Source organism: Lepidochelys kempii, chromosome 3 (genome assembly GCF_965140285.1).
Source record: "Lepidochelys kempii isolate rLepKem1 chromosome 3, rLepKem1.hap1, whole genome shotgun sequence".
Lineage (NCBI taxonomy): Eukaryota > Metazoa > Chordata > Testudines > Cheloniidae > Lepidochelys > Lepidochelys kempii.
In genome coordinates this window covers 122,248,352-122,269,658 of record NC_136382.1, presented here as the reverse complement: position 1 = coordinate 122,269,658, position 21,307 = coordinate 122,248,352, and the positions used below count along the sequence as shown (strand labels likewise).

The window sequence follows — 21,307 nt, the reverse complement described above, 5'->3', positions numbered from 1 at the left end:
GTGAGTTCATATCCACATACAACACCACTCGACAAATGCCTCCAGCATTTAGCTCCAGGATAATCACCAGCTCTCAGATCTGTAGAGTTGTTGAACTCTTTGTAGGGGCTGGCCGACAGATGCAATCACACAGCCTTACAGCCACGCTGCATTACACCAGGATTTCACAATCAGGTTTATTTTGTTTCCAGGATTTCCCTGCAGTGCAGCACAGGTGGGCAAGGTTTATTTGCCTTCCCTTATGTGCTGAAACGGTCCATTACCTTGGAGCTGAGGGCCTCATCAAGAGAATTCCAACTCCCAAATCTGCAGTGAATTGAGTCTGAACTTCTCCCTTGCGTTCGGTCAGGAGAGGGAATCCAGATCACTCTAGAATTGGCTTATTCCCTGCTTCTAGAAGAGACCCAGAGAAGGTGCCTAGCACTTCTTCATTCCCCATGTCACACACAGGGCAGCATGAAAACCTAGAGAACAGAGACAAATTGGAACAAGGAGTCCTTGTGGCACCTTAGAGACTAACACATTTATTTGAGCATAAGCTTTCGTGGGCTAAAGCCCACTTCATTAGATGCATGCAGTGGAAAATCAGTAGGAAGAGATTACACACACACACACACACACCAACACACACAGAGAGCGCATGCATGAAAAAAATGGGGGTCTGCCATACCAACTCTAATGAGACTAATCAATTAAGGGGGGCTATTATCAGCAGGAGAAAAAAAACTTTTGTAGTGATAATCAGGATGGCCCATTTCAAACAGTTGACAAGAAGGTGTGAGTAACAGTAGGGGGAAAATTAGCATGGGGGAATAGTTTTTAGTTAGTGTAATGACTCATCCATTCCCAGTCTTTATTCAAGCCTAATTTAATGGTGTCCAGTTTGCAAATTAATTCAGGTTCTGCAGTTTCTCATTGAAGTCTGTTTTTGAAGTTTTTTTTTTTTTTTTTAATAATTCTGATTTTTAGGTCTGTAATTGAGTGTCCAGGGAGGACAAATTGTTCTGCCTTCTTCTTTAGGAGGGAAACTGAAGAAGCCTGGCCTCTGCTGCCCCCTAGTGCTAGGAGATGACCCAGAGAAGACTTCACACCAGAGCCAGCGCCTGGGGAGGAGATTACAGAGATTCAAACATCCTCCTTCTTGCTCCTGCACCCAGTTTCCCCAAATCCTGGGATGGGCTATGATAAAAGTCCAGGATTCTGATATGGGGGTGGGGGGGAGGGAATACCTGGATTTTAGCCATTGCCTTCTTAGTACAGCTGAAGGACTGCTTCAACTCAATATGCAGCATGAAGAGATTTACCAGTTCAGATTCAAATGCTTCCTAGGTGCATCTAGTTTTCAGTTAGTCTAGCTGAACAAAAAAAAGGGGGGGGGGCTTATAACTGGAGGTTGGAAGCAGTAAATGAGGCAGCACACATTTATTCTGCTCTCTTCTTTACCCATCTCCATGCCTCTGACCTTCTGCCATCTCCACTTTCCTCCACCCAGCTCTACCCACGTTCACTGTGGGTCTCTCCAATATTATCCTACTCTGCATTACTTTCTTCTGCAGTTTAGGGCTTTTGATTACCCCCATTCCTTCTCACATTCCAGGCCTATCTCCCAGCCCTTTGAACACACTCCTTTCAAAAGATTATAAACATATTGGAGGCGAGAGGCTTTAAATGGATTATTAAATTCTTATGTTTAGCAAAACAGTCTGATCAAGTGCAATTAGAAGAGCAGTTATTGAACACTGTTAAACTCCCTCTCTGCAAATGTAATCTCTCATCCAAAAAGGGTCATTAAAATTCCTTTTCCTGACTGAAAAACATCTGACACCTCGTATATAAACTAAGGGCCATGTAATATATGAAGTAGTCACTCCAATTATTAAACTACTTCTATAGACAGGAATTGCCAGACTGGATCAGGCAGTGATCCATCTAGTCCTATATCCTCTCTCTGACATTGGCTGGCACCAGATGTTGCAGAGGGAAGTGGGAGAAACCTTAGAGTAACAATTATGGAATAACTGGCCAACATAAGCAGTTTCTTCCTAACTTCCATTTATTAGAGGCTACTTATGCCAGGAAACATGAGAACTTTCATCTCCCTCTCAGACACTGTCTTTATGTCGTGGTTTTGACTAGATAGGGGACTATGAAAAGTTTCTCTTCATTTTCATGAACTGCTGATAACTTGAAGGCACCAGTAATTACTAGATGTCTTCCTGCTGACTTTAGCCAGTGGATTGGCTGTGATACCTCGACATGGAGAGACAAGTTGGGTGAGGTAATATCTTTTAATAGTAATAGGAATAGGATGAAATTTAATAGTGAGAAGTGTAAGGTCATGCATTTAGGGATTAATAACAAGAATTTTAGTTATAAGCTAGGGACGCATCAACTAGAAGTAACGGAGGAGGAAAAGGACCTTGGAGTATTGGTTGATCATAGGATGACTATGAGCTGCCAATGTGATATGGCTGTGAAAAAAGCTAATGTCGTCTTGGGATGCATCAGGAGAGGTATTTCCAGTAGGGATAAGGAGGTTTTAGTACCGTTATATAAGGCACTGGTGAGACCTCACCTGGAATACTGTGTGCAGTTCTGGTCTCCCATGTTTAAGAAGGATGAATTCAAACTGGAACAGGTACAGAGAAGGGCTACTAGGATGATCCGAGGAATGGAAAACTTGTCTTATGAAAGGAGACTCAGGGAGCTTGGCTTGTTTAGCCTAACTAAAAGAAGGTTGAGGGGAGATATGATTGCTCTCTATAAATATATCAGAGGGATAAATACCAGAGAGGGAGAGGAATTATTTAAACTCAGTACCAATGTGGACACAAGAACAAATGGATATAAACTGGCCACTAGGAAATTTAGATTAGAAATTAGACGAAGGTTTCTAACCATCAGAGGAGTGAAGTTTTGGAATAGCCTTCCGAGGGAAGTAGTGGGGGCAAAAGATCTATCTTGCTTTAAGATTAAACTCGATAAGTTTATGGAGGAGATGGTATGATGGGATAACATGGTTTTGGTAATTAAATATTCATGGTAAATAGGCCCAATGGCCTGTGATGGGTTTTTAGATGGGGTAAGATCCAAGTTACCCGGGAAAGAATTTTCTGTAGTATCTGGCTGATGAATCTTGCCCATATGCTCAGGGTTTAGCTGATCGCCATATTTGGGGTCGGGAAGGAATTTTCCTCCAGGGCAGATTGGAAGGCCCTGGAGGTTTTTCGCCTTCCTCTGTAGCATGGGGCACGGGTCACTTGCTGGAGGATTCTCTGCTCCTTGAGGTCTTCAAACTACAATTTGAGGACTTCAATAGCACAGATATAGGTGTGAGGTCTTTTTTAGGAGTGGTGGGTGAAATTCTGTGGCCTGCATTGTGCAGGAGGTCAGACTAGATGATCATAATGGTCCCTTCTGGCCTAAATATCTATGAATCTTTTATTGGACCCACTCCTGTTCATGAGAGAGACAAGCTTTCAAGCTTACACAGAGCTCTTCTTCAGGTCTGTCAGAGCTCTGTGTAAGCTTAAAAGCTTGTCTTTCTCACCAACAGAAGCTGGTCCAGTAAAAGATATTACCTCACCCACTTTGTCTCTCTAATATTCTGGGACCACCATGGCTACAACTACACTATATACCCTGACATATACACTTCAATGTTCTGCACACCGCTGGCCCGGTTCTTCTCAAAGCTCCAATGTAATCAACATATCTGCAACAGGATCCTAGTTCCAAGCGTAACTAAAGAAGAGGGCGTTGAATTCATTGTTTACTTAAAGGGGAATTTCAGATGGTTTAAGTCACATTCCAAAATGCCACAAAAGAAACCCACTGAATTCTTAGTGAGAGCTGTCATTTTTGTCACAATCCAGCCTGGACTGGAAGGGCTTGCTGGGAAAGCAACGCTGCAGATAAAGCAATTTGTAACTGAGACAGGTTTTGTATTGCATGCAATTACAGATATTGACTTTCCACATTCGAAAGGGAGATGTATTATTTGGGTGGGTGTGAGCACAGAACTACAGGAAATGCTTTTGCCTTCACACTCATGAAATTGTCACTGGAAGTAAATACCCTTAGAACTGCTAGGTAACCCCCAAGAAGTTAGGCATGCCAAACCTGTACTATGCAGCTTTTATTACAACACAACTGTAGTTACAGACATTCAAATACAAGACAGAATTTCTACATTTGGTCTTCGCAATCAGTGATTTATTCCTCTCAGACTCAACTGTCCTCATTGCGTGTCTTTTCCATTTTGTTTGCTGCACACAGCTTTTCTACGTATGCTCATTAGATAAACTAGAAAACTTCTGTGCTCTTTAATAAACTAGAAAACTTCTGGGTTACAAGGTTTGTTAGGTTGGTGGCATGGTATCTCCTGGATGGACTCATAACTCAAAATTAATTGCAGTTCAGTCAAATCTAAACCAAGAACAAGCTCATTGTACTGCATCGATTGCCAACTCCTCTGGGACAAGGTTACACCACAAATTCCATCAGGCCCAGAAGGAGTTTAGCAGGAATCTTCAGGCACAGCTGCAAGCTCTTCTCACCTGGACTGTTATTAATTGTTTAGTGCCAGCAGTGTGCTTGGCTCTCTACAAGATTCAAAACGAAAACCATCCCTGCCCCCAAAGTGCTTGGAATCTAAGACAGACTCTGTGATGATGGGACACACTGGAGAGGGGTCTGAATGATTCACTTCTAGTGACTATCGGAGAAGGCAGTTGCTGTGCAGATGGAATGAGAAGGAAAAACTATGAATAAGGAGTGACCAACAGGGGGACTAGAATGGGAAGAGGAAATGAATGGGGGCTTCCAAAGGGATGTAGTGAGAGTTGAGACCAGAAATCTAAACTGGACTGGAGTTGTGGGGGCCTTGGATAGTGGTTAGTCAATGGCCTCAGTGCAGTTAGAAATCTCCATTCTCTCAAAGCCAGCAGTTACCTCAGGATTATCTTTAGTACCTGCCACCTTGGAGCAAACCACACACCTGATTGAGTAAAGTGCCTCAGAAACCATCACCACCAGTCATCTTTCCAACACCAAACTGGTTGGCAACAGACCTGTAGCAGTCTGCGGTAGCCAGCTTCCAGATGATTATAGCAACCTGCTTCTGGACCAGCAAGGGTGCCCTCATCTACACTGGAGGGTAGGAGCAAGCCAGACCTACTGCTGGTCATTCCAGGTCTGCATAAAGATGTGATCCCACTAGGCTGTGCTTGTGGCCCTGTCTCAAAAGCACCAGTATACGTAGCTATGCTGATTGTACTGAGGAGCATTTGCCACTGCAGGTCTGCCAAGCCAGGGTACTTTTCTTCCTCTGCCTGCTCCTGCTCCATCATGAAATCCATCAGGTACCTTTGGTGGGTCAGAAAACACCACTGAAATATCCACTAGCACCTCACGGAAGCTCTGCCCGTTTCCTGACACAGGAACGAAGGCAAAAGGAGAAGCTTGTCAAAAGCCACCTCCTCCATCTTGCTGACTCCAGTAGCTAGGAGCACAAAGATCAAAATGACTGCTGGGCTGGCTGCGTTGATGAGCTGTTTAAACTTTCTGTAGCATGCAGGGTAGGCAGTAAAGTTTGCCCACAGTGCATCATAGGCAAAGGACGAGAGCGGCCACATTTCAGGAGGGCGCTAGGGACTTTGGGATATGGTTGTTTGACTTGGGTCAGCGTGCTGCAGTGTTCATGCCAGAGCCCAGGTTCAACCCCAGAAAAATCTTAATGTAGGATTAATAATCAACCAGTGTTGACATTCAAGCCCAGAGTTCTCTAACATGGGTCAGCTGACTCAAGTTCTACTAACCCTGTGGTTTCATTGCAGCGTAGAAATACCCTAAAGTAATCTCTGTATTAATAAATATTCAGATACTACAGGGATGATGGCAGTGCAAGTATCTGAATAGATGTGTGTAGTCTATGTGATTAGCAACCAAGTTCCAAACTACTGTCCTAAAATGTAAATACACCATAATATGGTAAGAGGGAAGAAGGTACTTGGTAGCTTGCTGTGCCTTTTGGACAATGAAGCAGAAAAAAATCTTAAGTATGTGGAACCAGGGATTAGAGGTGCATAAAAGGAAGCAAGGTTCTACAGTGTGTGTTATTTACAAACTCTTTTTGTATTATTGTGCCAAAGACAGATCACATTTGGAGTGTGCAATAGGGTGACCAGATGTCCCGATTTTATAGGGATAGTCCCGATTTTTGGGTCTTTTTCTTATATAGGCTCCTGTTACCCCCCACCCCTGTGCCAACTTTTCACATTTGCTGTCTAGTCACCCTAGTGTGCAACTTCCTGTGTTTGCACGTGGAGGTAGATAATTTTCTCCCGAGGATTTTCTTGCCTAAAAAGATGAAGCAAAAACAAAAAGGGAATCAGAACAATGATGAAGTGAGAAAAGAGCATGCAATATCCAGAAACAAAGAATAACCAGGAACACAGAACACTAGTGACCAGCTAAATAAAATGGTAACATTTTCAGAACATCTTCATCCCATTTTCAAAAGTGATTTAGGCACTTTGGAGTAAGACTAATTGGAATTAGGCTCTTAAGTGCCTACGTCACTTTTGAAAATGGGTCTTATGCTCCTAAATTGCTTAGACACTTGAAAATTTTACCCAACAGCCAATATGCTAATTCAACTTCAACATCAGTTTGTAATTCACTTGGGATGAGTATCCTGCAGTTTTTTTGTTCTTGTTATTATATGATCAAGCACATACTACCAACTGTTGACTTAATGCTTTAACTAAAGGTACACAAGCATAAGCTTAACTTTTAGCCTGTGTGTAGCCCCATCGATTGCAATGTGACTACTCATGTACTTAACATTAGGCATGTGCTTAGGTAATTTGCTAAGGTACTTTGACTATCTGAAGAGACATATTCAGCAATAACATAGCGCATTGCATAGCTTATAGGCTAAACTGCAGATATAGTTTTACCACATACTATTTGTTACTTCATATAGGTGTCATATATAGTAAATTTAATTGGATTCTTAAGATGTCATCATGGGTTCAAAGGTCATCTAACCTCATATGCACTTCTGGTCACTGACTTCTGACTTTGTGAAAATGAGCTGTCTATTCCCAAAGACCTGATGTTTGCTATCCCTCTCAACAAACATTGACATCACTGCACTCGGTGTCTGATAACAAGGACTCATCTTTTTTTATTCTATAGGGGGGAAAGAAAAACCTCCCCCCACCTACCCAAACAGCATTTGGTCAGTCAGTCATACAATGAGTCTGAGAGGCTGATGTTGCTATCCAAAGTCCAACTAATGGCCTACAGTTGTTCTTCTCAGTTTCCGGGCAACTAGTTTTCCCAGTGCAACAAACTGAAGCCGGAAGGTTCCTAAATTAACAAGCTGTGCTCTGGAGGCAGAGAAGGTAGCCAGCCAACCCAAAAATAGCTCTGGGCAGGAAAAGGTTTTGAGTAAAACTATCAGAGTCACAATCTGCTTACTCATTTCCCCCTACTATACCCTGTGCCAGACCCATACCTGACAACATCCTTCCCCTGGCATGTCAGCATAACTATGCTAGTCAGCAAATTCAAGGGCTAGAGTCATGGCTCCCACTCCCTACTCCATCCCGTCCACTTGCACCAGGTTGGGATGCAACATCCCCACGGAGGCTGCTTTCCTTCCTGTTCTGCTACCCATGATCAGGGTAGCCACTGCAAGGCAATGAGAGGGTACATAATGCAAATTCCAGGTCACAATATTGCCATCAGACATATGTAGATAGATCACACTATTTTAATATTTACAGTATTTATGAACATCAGATATTGGTAGAACTATTATATAAATTCTTATATTTAATAAGAAATTATCAGAAGCAGCATGGAGTTTTCTTTTGGAGAACACAATGTCTATCTACCTGTTTTTCTTCTCAGTCCTAAGAAAAATCACCATTGGAATAAAAGTGCAAAATAATAATTTCACGGGATTTTGTGGTGTGTTGGGAGGAGGGACAGGATGTATGCACCTGCTGGAGATGTCAAAATTGAACATTTTTCATAAAGCCATTAAACACCAGGGATCCAGTGGTCACCATTATACACTACAGTTACCTTCTGAATGCAAAATGAGCTTTGCCATTGTCTACATAGCATTCGTATCCCTAGAACTCAGAAGTATACTGCAGTAACTATGCCACAGATACCATGATGATTTCAATGACAACCACTGGATGTACATTTACATTGTAGCTTTTTCTGTTAGTCTTTTCTTTTTCGAAACATGAACAGCTCCAACAATCTGAATGTGCCACCTGACTCACCTATGCAAGTTTTCTACATCTTCAATAGTCTCAGGTAATATTTTCCCTTTGGTTTCAGGCAGCAACACCACCAATCCACTAGCAATTAAACCAACCACAGCTTCAAATTAAACACACACGAGAAGACCAAGTTAGAACCCAACTCACATCATAGGATACATTTGATGCCATCTGGCTGCAATAATTGCTGAATTTAATTAAAACAACAAAGTTGGTAGAAGAGATTTTGTTTTTTAACATACAGAAATAAAGGGCCAAATTTTGCTCTATAGTGAATGTGCGCGCATGTGTGTATATATATGAGTATATAGAATTTTTTTTATCACAAGGCAGGTTCACAGCTTTTCAGGGGTCTCATTGCGGCATTACTGAGAATTATAGATAGTAAAGTTTAATTGTAAGCTATGTACTGTAATGGTATATATCAAGTTGGAAAGGCATGTTTGAGGAATTATAGTCTGTATATTTGTACGACATGAAATGTACTGGATTTCTCGGTCACCATGAGAACAAGATTTTAAAAATTACAGTTAATCTCTCACTCACTAAATTCCTGGTTACCAACTTTCATAAGCCCCATTCTAAAATGTATGTATTATTAAGTCCCTTGTAAATAATATAAATATGCTCTTTATTAAAAATAATGTATTGCCTTCAAAGACAGACTTCTAGCGATAACGCACTAGTCCAAAGACTTTGAGATTTTGCAGTACCTGGCCTGAAGTTTAGATTGACTAATCTCCAGGAAATTTCAGCCTGTTTTGAAGAAGGTTGCTTACTAGTCTATAGCCTATTTTAAAGATGATTACATGGCTGTCCAATCAAAAAAGAGAATATTGACAAGACTGAAGTATGCAACATCCTTAATAATCCATAAAATATATCCAACAGGCACCATTTGAAATGACAACATCTTGTCTCAACACAGAGACCAAACCACAGAAGTGAGAAAATGACTCTAATGAATACGGTCAACAAATTGACATGCGATCTGAATTTTGGTAAATTTCACAATCCTTTTCAACTTGTCAAAGCAACATTTGTTAGTTTGCAGCTTTTTTTTAAATAAAAAAGCACATAAGAAACCATAATATATATGGACGCGGACTCTGACTACATACACAACTCAGAAGTGAGCTATTAGTTTATTATGATTTGAAGGTTTTGTGAAGGGAAAAATATTCTCTCCTAGATTTGGAATCAGTTTCTCAGATTTGTTTGTCATAACTGAGGCATGGTTAATACACCTGAGGAACACTCCACAAGAAGGTAAGAAAATACTTACCAAAAACTACAAGTGGCAGCTCATGCCAGATCTCTGACAGCCTGTAGACAATGAATGGGGCTAGTATCCCACCAACATCACACAAGGAAGAACAGACCATTACACCAAGGTTCCTGATTGAACAGCAAAACAGTCATTGCATTATACTGGTCTGAAAAAGTTCTGTAGCTGGAACAGAATACATTCTGCCATAAAATTGTGATGATTAACTATTTGCATTACTGCAGTGACTCAAAGCCCAGGCATGAACCTGGACTCCATTGCACTAGACACTGTGCAAACAGAACAAACATCCCTGTCCCAAAGAGCTTACAATCTAAGCAGGAGACAACAGATGGGGAGTACAAGGAAACAATGAGACTATTGGTCAGTATGATAGGCTGTGGTTTCAGCAGCCTAACCATAATAAAATACCAAAATGGAATCATAAGTCCTGATTCTTTCCTGCCTTGCTCCTCATGAAGTCATTCACACCTGTGTAGCATAAGACTATAACCCTACCAAATAGCCATGGGAAGGTTTACACCTCTTTTGCATAAATGTGAGTAAGTGATTCCCTGAGATTCAGAGAACTTTCTACAGTTTCGTGTGAGCTCTTTCTGCCTTGTGCTGATTGGCTGGCTACACCAACCCTCGTCATCCCTCACTGTCTGCCTCAGTTTCACTCCACACCTGCCCCTCTTTACTCTCTTCCAATCTGTTCTGCCCTCCCTTCCCCACTTCCCTTCCCATTTAGCTGATTCCCCCCCCCCAAATAAAAATATCATGAAGTTACCCCTCCCACCCACCATTTTGATTCTCTCTGTTTAGATGGTAAACTTTTCAGGGCAGGTACCATCTACTACTCTGTTTGTACAGTGCCTAGCACACTGGGGCCCTACTCTTCACTGGCTCTTAAACACTACTGTAATAAACATGATTAATAATAAACTTCAAGGTAGTAGAGAATCAGGCTCAGAGTGTCCCATTAGAACCTGCCACCAGATAGAACAGAACTTTGAAAATATTAGCTACATTATTTTAAATAACTGTCAATGTAGGGAGATGTTCAAAGGTCTGCCTAATGTACACGTCCATAAAAAAAAAACAAAAAAAAACCTTCAGTAGCTTCCTAACTAGAGCTTATAGGCAGAATGATCTTTATACAGGTTTCAAATGAGCATATGGGAATCTAGCAGTTTCTACATAATATGGGCTAAATTTAGATTCTTTCAGGTTTTTGGGGGGGGGTTGTTTTTTTTTAAAAGGCGATGAATGCATGTACCTAAAATCCTCTTATAAAACTGCTATCCAAAGCCGGCGTTCATGGTAGATTAAGTTTCATAGAGTTTAAGGCCAGATGGGATCATTAGATCATCTACTCTGTATATCACTGGCTCTTAAATTTCATCCAGTTACCCCTGTACTGAGCCAAGTAACTTGTGTTTGGCTAAAGAATATCTCCAGAAATGCATCCAGTCTTGACTTAGAATAGAATTGAAGACTTCAAGAGATGGAAAATTCATCACTTCCCTTAAAGACCAAAAGGTGCCCCAATCCACCAACACATTGGGGCTTCCAAAATTTCAACCAGCCCAGATTCTTCCCAGTCCTCCTTAATTCAGCTCCCCCTCCTCAAATAAACTTTTATTCTACTTCCATCTTCCTGCTCTCCCAGACCCCTGACAGACTCTCCATTTCTCACCCATTCATTATTGTCTCTAGCCCCTTTCAACCTCTGGATTTGAAGGACAAGAATCTTGCTTTAATCCAGCTCTGCATGTTCCATTTGCAGTGCAATGTATAAGGAGAAGTTGCATGTTCTGTTCCTGCATTAACTTGTCTTTTATTCAATTTTCTACGTGATCCATTTGCATAATGTTCTTTAGACATCAATACATCTATAATTCTGGAGCATTTCTGTACTAATTGTTAAGTCAATATAAAATACAACGTATCTGTCAGTTTCAACAGCTGCCTTTCACATCATGCTGTCCCCAGACAATGCACTCACCTCAAAAACGTTGGGTACAGTTCAGTGTTTACAAAGCAAACCATTTCAATAGACATTGTAATTCCCATTCTCCCAATGCAACCTACAGTCACTTTTAGCCAGTGAATATCTGCAAAGGAAACAGTTATTTCACTTACAATGTTTTCTGGAGGCTTTTTGGGCCAACGGTCATTGGGTAGGATGAGGTTATCTAATGAAACAATGTTATTTTTAGTAGAATCCAATAATCCTGTATTACTTTAATTTTATTAGTTCGAAAGAACTGCTATTAATTGTATAAAGCAGCAGATTAAAACAGTTAGCACCACATGAGTTATTGTTAAATGTGATTTGCAAAGTTATGTACGGTACCCTATTTCCCCAAGATATTTCCTATTAATTCTGATGTCTGCAAAAATGTAGACTTTCATTTATTCCATCTCACTTCTGGGGTGTGGAGGGCTGGAGGTGTGAGAAAAGTCTCCAGCACCTGTCAGGTGCACAGCTACAATCCCAGACATGCTTTTGCAAACTTTCAAACCTAGACTATAGTGAGACAGATTAATGAGGTCCCCAAGAGGTAACACTGAGAAGGTAAACTACTGGAAACCTCTGACAACTCACCTTCGGGGATTAAAGCCATAATGAGACAGGCAGCGCCTGCCACCAAAGTTGCCACAGCCCAAGGATAGCGACGGCCAATGTGATTGATTGTGAGAATGATAATGATGGCAGCTGGAAATTCAACAAGGGCAGAATAGAAGAAATCCAGATACATGTCCCCACCAGCCATTGCCATGTGCATGATGAGCCCCTGGTACAGAAGAGCACTGGTCAACCTAGGCAGAGAACAGAGCCCAAGCTTCTTAAAAGATCTAGTCAAAGAACAGAGACCCGTTTCCTCTTGGAGTGCACATAAACAAACCTTCTGAACCACAATTAGGTCAACAAAACCAACTTCAGCTCTAATTTACTCAACAGTGTAGATGAAAGCCTGAGAGAAGAACAGTAGAGATTAATGCTGGAAAGCAGAAACTAGAGGTAGAGTTTACAGCCCATAAAATAATATGGTAGTTCAGGAACTGAGCATTGAATATAAAATCGGGTAGGAAATATCAATAGTATCATAGACTCAGGCTAAAAAAGCTTTCAGCCTACCCATACTTCTAGCTCTGAGTTACAATTATGGGCTTATGACCACTGAAGGAATAGTCCTTTGTCAAGTGCCCATTCTGCCCTCTGCATCCTCACCATCAGACATAATGGAGACTTAGATGGGCAGTTGGACAAGCAATGCGTTTTCTAAATAACTCCTTTTAACTGCTCAGACGGTTGAAAAAAGAGCTCTTAGTTAAGAGCAAATTGACCACGCAATTGGGGAGCGAGTTCAGAAGGTAGGCAAACTCCTCTAGTCAAATGCTTGTATTAACATTCTCATCTTGCCTCAAGAAATAAATTTACTTGTAATTGTTTCATATAAGGATGAGGCTAAGAGCTTGTCCACATGGCAAGTTACTGGATGGAGACCCAGGGTGTGAATCTACAGCACAACAGCTTGCCATGCAGTAACGTCCCACGGGAACTACTACAGTGCACTGAAAGGCCGGGAGCGTGGCTTAGTGCAAGTCTTTCACTGCACTGTAGCAGGGTCCACGTGACAAGTTACTGCATGGAAAGCTGGTGCACTGCAAGGTTGCGCCATAGTAGTGGCTTGCTGCACAGTAGCACACCACATAAACAAGCTCTAAGACTGGGAAATTCTGTCATGGCAACACGGATTTGTTGTAATCATCCATGGTGGCATATGGTTATTATTTGTGTCGTGGCAACACTGAGGTTGGTGCTGTCTTAGACACAGAATACACACAGTTCTTGCCCAGGGGAACTTGCAATCTAAGCAAATGACAAACACTCTGCTCCAGTTCTAGGGGTTAGATATGTGGTGCTATAACTTACGCACTGTTAGTTTGGCAGAAGTGTCTACAAAAGGAGAGAGTAAAAAAGGAGCAAACAAAAAGATGGCCTCTTCTACCCGGTTTTACACTTCTTCCTCCCCTTTGGTTGCTTTTGCTAATATAAACCCTGCCCACTCAATCACTGGTTGAACAAACTGGGTATAAGAACTAATGGCTCTATCACGGAGTGATTTCTTTACTGTACACAAGGCCAAAATGACTCCCCGTAGGCCTTGTCCAACCTCATTAATAGCACAGATTTCTGTTAGTGCAATTGGTACAAATTTCTGCTTGCTCTTGTCTCTGCTTAGGGGTCAGCACCAGCAGATCTACAGAGATTCCTAGAAGCTAATGGGTGACTATGAGCTATTCCTGAGTGCAGGCAAAGCCGACGGAGTCACTTTGGCTTTGTCTATACTAATCAGTATTGCAAATAGATTGCTTTACATCAATAATTCCACCATCAATTGAATGTGTCCACACCACGGCTGCTTTACATTGATTCAAGTGAGATGGCTCCTTCAGCCAGTGAACCTCAGTCCTCAGATGAGGGACCCCTCCCACATGGTATTCCTCAGTTACCTCCCACTTCACAGCAACCCCCTCCATCACACTGTCCCCAATATCTCCCTATTCCCTGGCTAACGTCAGGCCTGGGATAGGGAGACATTTCTGGGTATGGCAGATACTGTGGGGGGGTCACAATGAGGATGGGGGTGCAACTATCAGACCTGATATTGAGCCCGTTGTGCCAGTGCATTGCAGCCAACAGTTACTCAACTGATTGAGCCTGCACCAATTTAGGCTACCCCAGTTCTTACCCCTATCAAATTTTGGGGTAACTGATACCAGTTTTTGTCTCCTTACAGTTGACTGAAGCACTTGTCTACATAGATGTAACGTGCTCTTAAACTGATGGAGTGGGAAACAAGTTTAACTTCTCTATGTGTGGAGAAGTCCTCATGTGGCCCCATAATTCATCCATTGGTGACCAGACACATGAGGTCATCATGGCAATGGAGCGAAATTAAAACCACAGCTAAGAACTCTAGCTCATACTATTCCAATGATCTCCCCTGACAGGACTGAGAGTAACTGAGAAACCTCCCCAGCAGTACAAAGGAGGAAGAAAGTCTGGAGCATGAAAAAACTGAGTTCTGAGTGCAGGAAACAGGGGTAAGACAAAACTGGAACTTTAATGCTTTGTAATAAAAAGTAAGTCTTAAGATGACTTTAATCTTTTTTTTTTTTTTTTTTTACCAGTTGTACATCAAAATGAATGTGTGTTTCCGCATCTGAGGTGTCCTGACAAGGTCCATGAATGAAGGACTCAGCTTTTCCCCACCTTCCTCTTCAAGGTTAATATTCTACAGAAGAACCAGTGCATTGTTAATTAAGGGCTAAACCAGGTGACAGAAATTTATCATGTTAAACAGGAAGGGAGGTGATATATTGTAATATATATTAGACATGTTACTTAATACAATACATAAGAGCTTCCTGAGAAACGCACCACTCCATTGTGATTATTGCATGGAATATGGAGGAGAAGGATCACAATGATAACGAGGGAATTCTTTAACTTCACTTCAACAGTTTTAGTCATTCCTTATCTTTTTGATCTGGCGTTTCCTAAGTAATTTCTCCAGGATCTCAAGCGTAATTCTAAATAATTTCCTTTTTCTTTAGTCTTAGCTGAACAGGGTCATGAGTCAGCAGCATTGCAATGCAAAATGTTTCGGCTCTCGAATAAATAAGAACCTTGGCACAGCACTGACACCTGGAGTCTATTCCCGGCCTTGTTTCAAACCTCCTGCATGATCTGGGACAAGTCCGAATCTCTCCTTGCACCAGCTTCCTCATATGTACAATGGGGGATAATAGTTATCCAGCTGGGACTGTGTGGTTACCTTTGATATTTACCAGCATGTAGAATTCCTCAGGTGGAAAGCATTATAGAAAGAACTTTTATGTTGTTCACCTACAAGCATAAAACCTCAAGCCCACCTGAAAATGGGCAGGCAGCTTTTTCCCATTCTTTTTGGCAATATAGTTCACAATCTTCATGGCCTTGTCATTCTGCTTCTGAGATATCAGCCACCTTGGAGACTCAGGCAGACACCTGTAACACAAGCAAGCAGACGCTGCAATACAGAAAACAAAATGGTGCATCCACACTGAACCAAGGTTGTGGAGACAGTACTTCAGTTGAACACACACAGTGACACTACTTTCTGCTTTTCAAGAAAAGAACAGTTTGCCATGCTGCAAGATGAAGTTGGAGGAGGAGCCTTGGCAGTAGCTTGATTTTACTGGAGATGAACACACTCATGATAAAACAATATGAAAACCTTGCAATAAGAACATGTGTAACACTTGCCCAGTCAGTTTACTCCTCATGAGGAGCAATTTTCCAGCTACAGTAACTCCTTGCTTAACGTTGTAGTTATGTTACTGAAAAATGCTACTTTAAGGGAAATGATGTTAAGTGAATCCAATTTCCCCATAAGAAATAATGTAAATAGGGAAGGTTAGGTTCTAGGAAAATTTTTTCCTGGAACCTAGCCTCCCCTATTTACATCAGTGTGTGTGTGTGTGCACACACACACACACACACAGTACAAGTTTTAAACAAACAATTTAGTACTGTGCACAGCAATGATGATTGTGAAGCTTGGCTGAGGGTGAAGTCAGAGGGTGGGATATTGCCCAGGGAATGCCTTACTGCTAAATGATGGACTAGCACTCGGCTGAGCCCTCAAGGGTTAACACACTGTTGTTAATGTAGCCTCACACTCTACAAGGCAGCACAAGTGGAGGGAGGAGAAACACAGCATGGCAGAGAGTCAGGCAGACACACAGCGTGCGTGCAAGAGAGAGACAGACACACAACGTGTGTGAGAGACGCACGTTGCCCCTTTAAATACGCTGACGCCACTCTAAGTACACTACCTTTTTAAGTAGATCAGCAAATTGAGACAGCAGCTGCTGCCAGCAAGCTCCCTCCTTCCTGAGCACTGTCGTGTTCCCCCCCCCCCAAGTTTGTGGAAATGAGGTGCAGGAGTAGGGGGGTACACCCTGACATCAGCACCCCTCTTTCCCCTCCCCCACAGCAAGCAGGAGGCTCCCAGGAGCAGTTCCAAGGCAGAGGGCAGGAGCAGCACACGGCAGTGGGGGGAGGGACACCTGAACTGCTCAGCAATTGATTGCCTGCTGGGCGGCTGCCGCACAGGGAACTTAGGGGAGCTGATAGGGGGCTGCCGGCCCACCCAGGTTCCAACCCCCACCAGCTGGCTCCAATGGGCTGGTCTTCCTGAAAACAGTGGACAAAGCAGGCGGCTGCCAAACAACATTATAAGGGAGAATTGTGCAACTTTAAACAAGCATGTTCTCCAATTGATCAGCAACATAACAACGAAACCACGTTAACCGGGATGATGTTAAGTGAGGAGCTGCTGTACACCATCACCACACTCCACACACACCCGGCTAAAAGCACTGGAACTCTCACTCCATTTACTCATGTCAAATAAAATTCACAAAAATAGACAAAGGAAGAAAACAAAACTCTATCCCCCCCTAATCCCCACGCCGGGCAGACAACTCTTCATGACTCAAGTGCTCATAAAAAGAAAAGAGTGAAACCAAAAAGATACAAGTTAATTATTTTAAACAATAAATCAAAATGATCTACTAAAAAGGAACCTATATTACTTTTGGTTGTGCCACAAAATATAGTGTCATTTTAAAAAAATTGTGTGCAACAAACCACTTTAAATAAAAATACTTCACCATTGGACAATGATCACTAATTAACCACCATTTCAAGGTGATGTCAGTCAAATTATGGTCCTAAATTATGTAATAATTTCCCTTTAAACAAATGTTCAATTGATGCATATATAAAATTCAGTTCTGTGTGTCAAATTATTTTACATTCAATTTTTAAAAAAAAAATCCATTAACAGCATAACGCAACAGAAGTTTGATTCCTAAGAATAATTAGATAAAATGTGCATGCTCTGATACAACCAAGGATTGAACATTAAAGAAGCCTATTCCCACTCTTTATTGGTGTAGATCTGCAGTTAACCAGAGTAATGTGCATGTAAGCAGTATACAACATTCTCCTACAGCTCTTTAGCATCTCTCTTGGATGAAGGGAAATTGCATTTTAAATCTTCTGCTGAGGTATATGAAAGTCCTTACCAGTAATAGAACAAGAGGAGGAAGCACGGTAGAGTAACAGCAAGCTGCAGCCATCTCCAGTGTGGAATAGCGTAAGCAACACCATCAAGGAAGAGGAGTCCAACTGTAAAGGCTACTTGATAGAGAATTCCCACAGTCTTCCTATGGCTTGGGCCAACAACTTCTGTGACTGAAATGTATATGATATAAGTGACTGCTCAAAAACAGAAGGAAAACTGATGGGTCATTTTAGAGATGGAAGAACCAAGAAACCCTACTCCAGAAACAAGAGGTTTCAAGCATTTTGGGAGGTGTAGGTTTCTTTTCAGGGATTCTGGAGGCAAACACTAATTCTCTGAACAATGTTTCTTAAAAATTCTAGATTTTTGCATAAAATCTCATCACAAATCCTTTGTTACTTGCAGACCAAGCTTAATTTGCTTATGAAAATTTATTTTTATTAGATCATTGAGGTCAGTACCTATGTTCTTATTCCAGACTGTACTGTGCTTAAATCCTATTCTCTGTTATGGCATTCCATGCTTAAGGAAACGCTATCACCAAAATTTACATCTGGGATATTTTACTGTACAATACAACACTATCCTAAATAAAGTTCCAATCATGTATAACTGAAGGATCATATTGTGCCAGGAGGTAATAATCCTTTGTTGTACGACTGATGTGAAGTGGAGGGGGCAGTTGTTCCAGTAGCGGATGTAATACTCAAATCACTAGTATATATATATATATATATTGTGTGTGTGTGTGTGTGTGTGTGTATGTATATATAGAGAGAGAGAGAGAGAGAGAGAGAGGGAGGCACAGAATGGACTGGTTGTTACATTAGGTTTTCTTCATCTCAAACTTCTGGATAGCTACATTAGCTAGATGTTTCTGCTACAATGTTTAGCAGTATAATCGTTTAAAATGTTGGCATTTCAGTTTTGTCACCTTCAGAGTTAACACTCCACTGAGGTGAATGAGGCAGTTCGCACCACTCACAGCTATTGTTTTAAAACTGTCCACTTTACAGATTCAGGAAGACATGCAATGCTAAGCCATGTAGCATTTGGAAGATTTTCTTTGCAACTGTAAAGGAGAAACACTTATATTTTAAGAACAAAACCTAAATTCTGCAACACCTAAGGGATCCCTAATGGCACCTTGGGCAACAGCGAACTATATTTAACCGACCATAAAAACAAAAAACAAAACAAAAAAAAAACTAATGCTGGATCAGTGTAAAGTGACATAATCAGAGTGACACTGTCACTATTTGAGCAGTGCTGGATTAACACATAGGCAAATGAGGCATATGCCCAGAGCCCAAATTTGGGGAGGAGGTGATGGGTTTTTTTTAACCAATGCAGATTTTTGCACAAACTAAAAAAAACTTCACTGGGCAGGTCTACACTACCACTAAAGGTTTCAGAGTAGCAGCTGTGTTAGTCTGCATCCACAAAAAGAAAAGGAGTACTTGTGGCACCTTAGAAACTAACAAATGTATCTGAGCATAAGCTTTCATGAGTTACAGCTCACTTCATCGGATGCATAAAGTGGAAAATACAGTGGGGAGATTTTATATACACAGAGAACATGAAACCATGGGTGTTACCATACAGACTGTAACAAGAATGATCAGGAAAGGTGAGCTATTACCAGCAGGAGAGCGGGGAGGGGGACAGGGAGGGGGACACACGACTGCTAAAGTCAATCTAACTTACGTCACTCAGGAGTGTGAAAAAGATACCCCCCTGAGCGACGCAAGTTATATCGACCTAAGGGCTGTCTACACTGGTGCTATGTTGGCAGGAGACGCTCTCCCACTGACATAGCTTCCGCCTCTCACAGAGGTGGAGTAATTATGCCGCCAGAAGAACGCTCTCCTGTTGGAATACAGCGTCTTCCCCAGATGCACTACTGCTACACTGATCCAGCTGCACTGATGTAGCTCTTCTAGTGTCAATCTGGCCACTCATTTGAGTGGATGGCATTGCAACCTGGTGCATGGGATTGCAGCACTGCTCAGGTTTGACCTATCCACCCCCGTCCTGGTGACTAGTGCCACAAGCAGCAGCAGAACAAGCAGCCAGTCCAGCAGATCCACAGCATGGCCAGCCTGGCCATGGTGAGTGTACCTTACGACTGTTTGCTGTGATTCACATTAGAAATTGGGGCCCAGGAAGTGTACGTTTGCCTAGGACCCAGAGATGGGTTAATCTGGCTCTGCATGTGATCTCTTTATTGCCTTCCCACCGTCATCCTTCAAATGAGCATGTAATATCAAAGAGCACCAAAACAACTTCTGCCTTTTTCTTGGTAGGTATCTACTGTACTTGAGTTATTGTTTAAGATGTAAAGCCTGAGTTTGCCGTTTACTGCTCCCTTATGTATAAAGATTCCTCAAAGTTGTTTGTTTCCTCTGCTTGTTTCTTTACAGTCCTCCCTCATCACCTCCTCCCTTCAATCTGTTTAGAGAGCACTGGAGCCTAAATACTGATGTCACACCAAGATGCTGCACCCTTCCCTCTTTTGCATACTGGGGAATGGGAGGCTGAGCTCTGGGGTAAGTGGGACTGCATTTCAGGTAACAGCCTCATTTGACACCACTATTCTGATCTTCCAAAGACATCGGAATCTGAGGGAAGAAAAACTGATCTCTCTAAAGTAAACTGATAAGCAAGGGGAAAAGCAATCTCTGAGCAAGTCATATATATTCACTTTCAAAAAGCAGCAAAGGGCCCCTTTCTGCTTTCCAGTTCACATTTAGTCCAATGAATTGCCAGTTTTCCCTTCATGTCCCGTTACCAATATTACTCCCAGGGAAAGCACCAGTCTTACTCAGGATGTAGCCTGCTGTCCAGCTACCCTTGCTGACCAGTCCTTGTAGGAAGCGAAAGATCACCATCCAAAGGTAGCTTGGCGCAAAGGCCACAAGAACTCCAGAGATAGCACTTACAAGGATTGTCACTACAAGGCAAAGTTTACGGCCAAATCTGCATGGGAAAAGAATTACATTTATGAGATCAAAATTCAGACACACACTGAAGTAAACTGTTAAAAACTTCATGTAGCATTTAGAAAATCCAAACATTTGTCTATTGGAGGGATAGACATTAATATTATAAAACTACATTTTTCTGGTGTTAATGGGGGCCTAGTGCTCACCTATCATTTGGGTTAACTTCTCCATCGCTTTGTAATTCCATAAATGCTTTTGAGCAGTTTGGATGAAACCAAGTATCCCAAATGATAGGTGAGCAATAGGCCCACATTAATACGAACAGACCATAAAGGTATTCCTTCCTGTCTATTTTTGGAATTACAGTCTGTGTTGTTAAGTATGGAGGAAAGATACCTGAGAATGAATATAATTACTCTGCAGTTTCTTTTGAAGTACCTATGTAATGTGAGGATTAGGAGTAACTAATTTACATACAAAGGGCCTGTCATAAATATAAAGGGAAGGGTAACCACCTTTCTGTATACAGTGCTATAAAATCCCTCCTGGCCAGAGGCAAAACCCTTTCACCTGTAAAGGGTTAAAAAGCTAAAGGTAACCTCGCTGGCACCTGACCCAAAATGACCAATGAGG

General features: G+C 41.8%; 1 protein-coding gene across 11 annotated transcripts in view; it reads right to left on the bottom strand.

Moving 5' to 3' along the window:
- The window catches only part of LOC140909169 (solute carrier family 22 member 2), a 33,615-nt gene that overhangs the window by 1,466 nt on the left and 10,842 nt on the right, over positions 1-21,307 (bottom strand). The window contains exons 3-13 of one of the 11 annotated variants that reach the window (XR_012158105.2): positions 20,554-20,708; positions 17,731-17,899; positions 15,529-15,643; positions 14,782-14,888; positions 12,191-12,405; positions 11,588-11,696; positions 9,595-9,707; positions 8,310-8,409; positions 6,296-6,360; positions 1,230-1,355; positions 264-464 (exon numbers count right to left, since the gene is read on the bottom strand). Coding sequence is in view for 3 of the 11 variants with exons in the window: in XM_073337837.2 (XP_073193938.1) it covers positions 6,297-6,360; positions 8,310-8,409; positions 9,595-9,707; positions 11,588-11,696; positions 12,191-12,405; positions 14,782-14,888; positions 15,529-15,643; positions 17,731-17,899; positions 20,554-20,708 (1,147 nt within the window). In the remaining 8 variants the exon portion in view is untranslated. The other 10 variants (XR_012158107.2, XR_012158111.2, XR_012158106.2 and 7 more) reach the window with 10 other exon arrangements.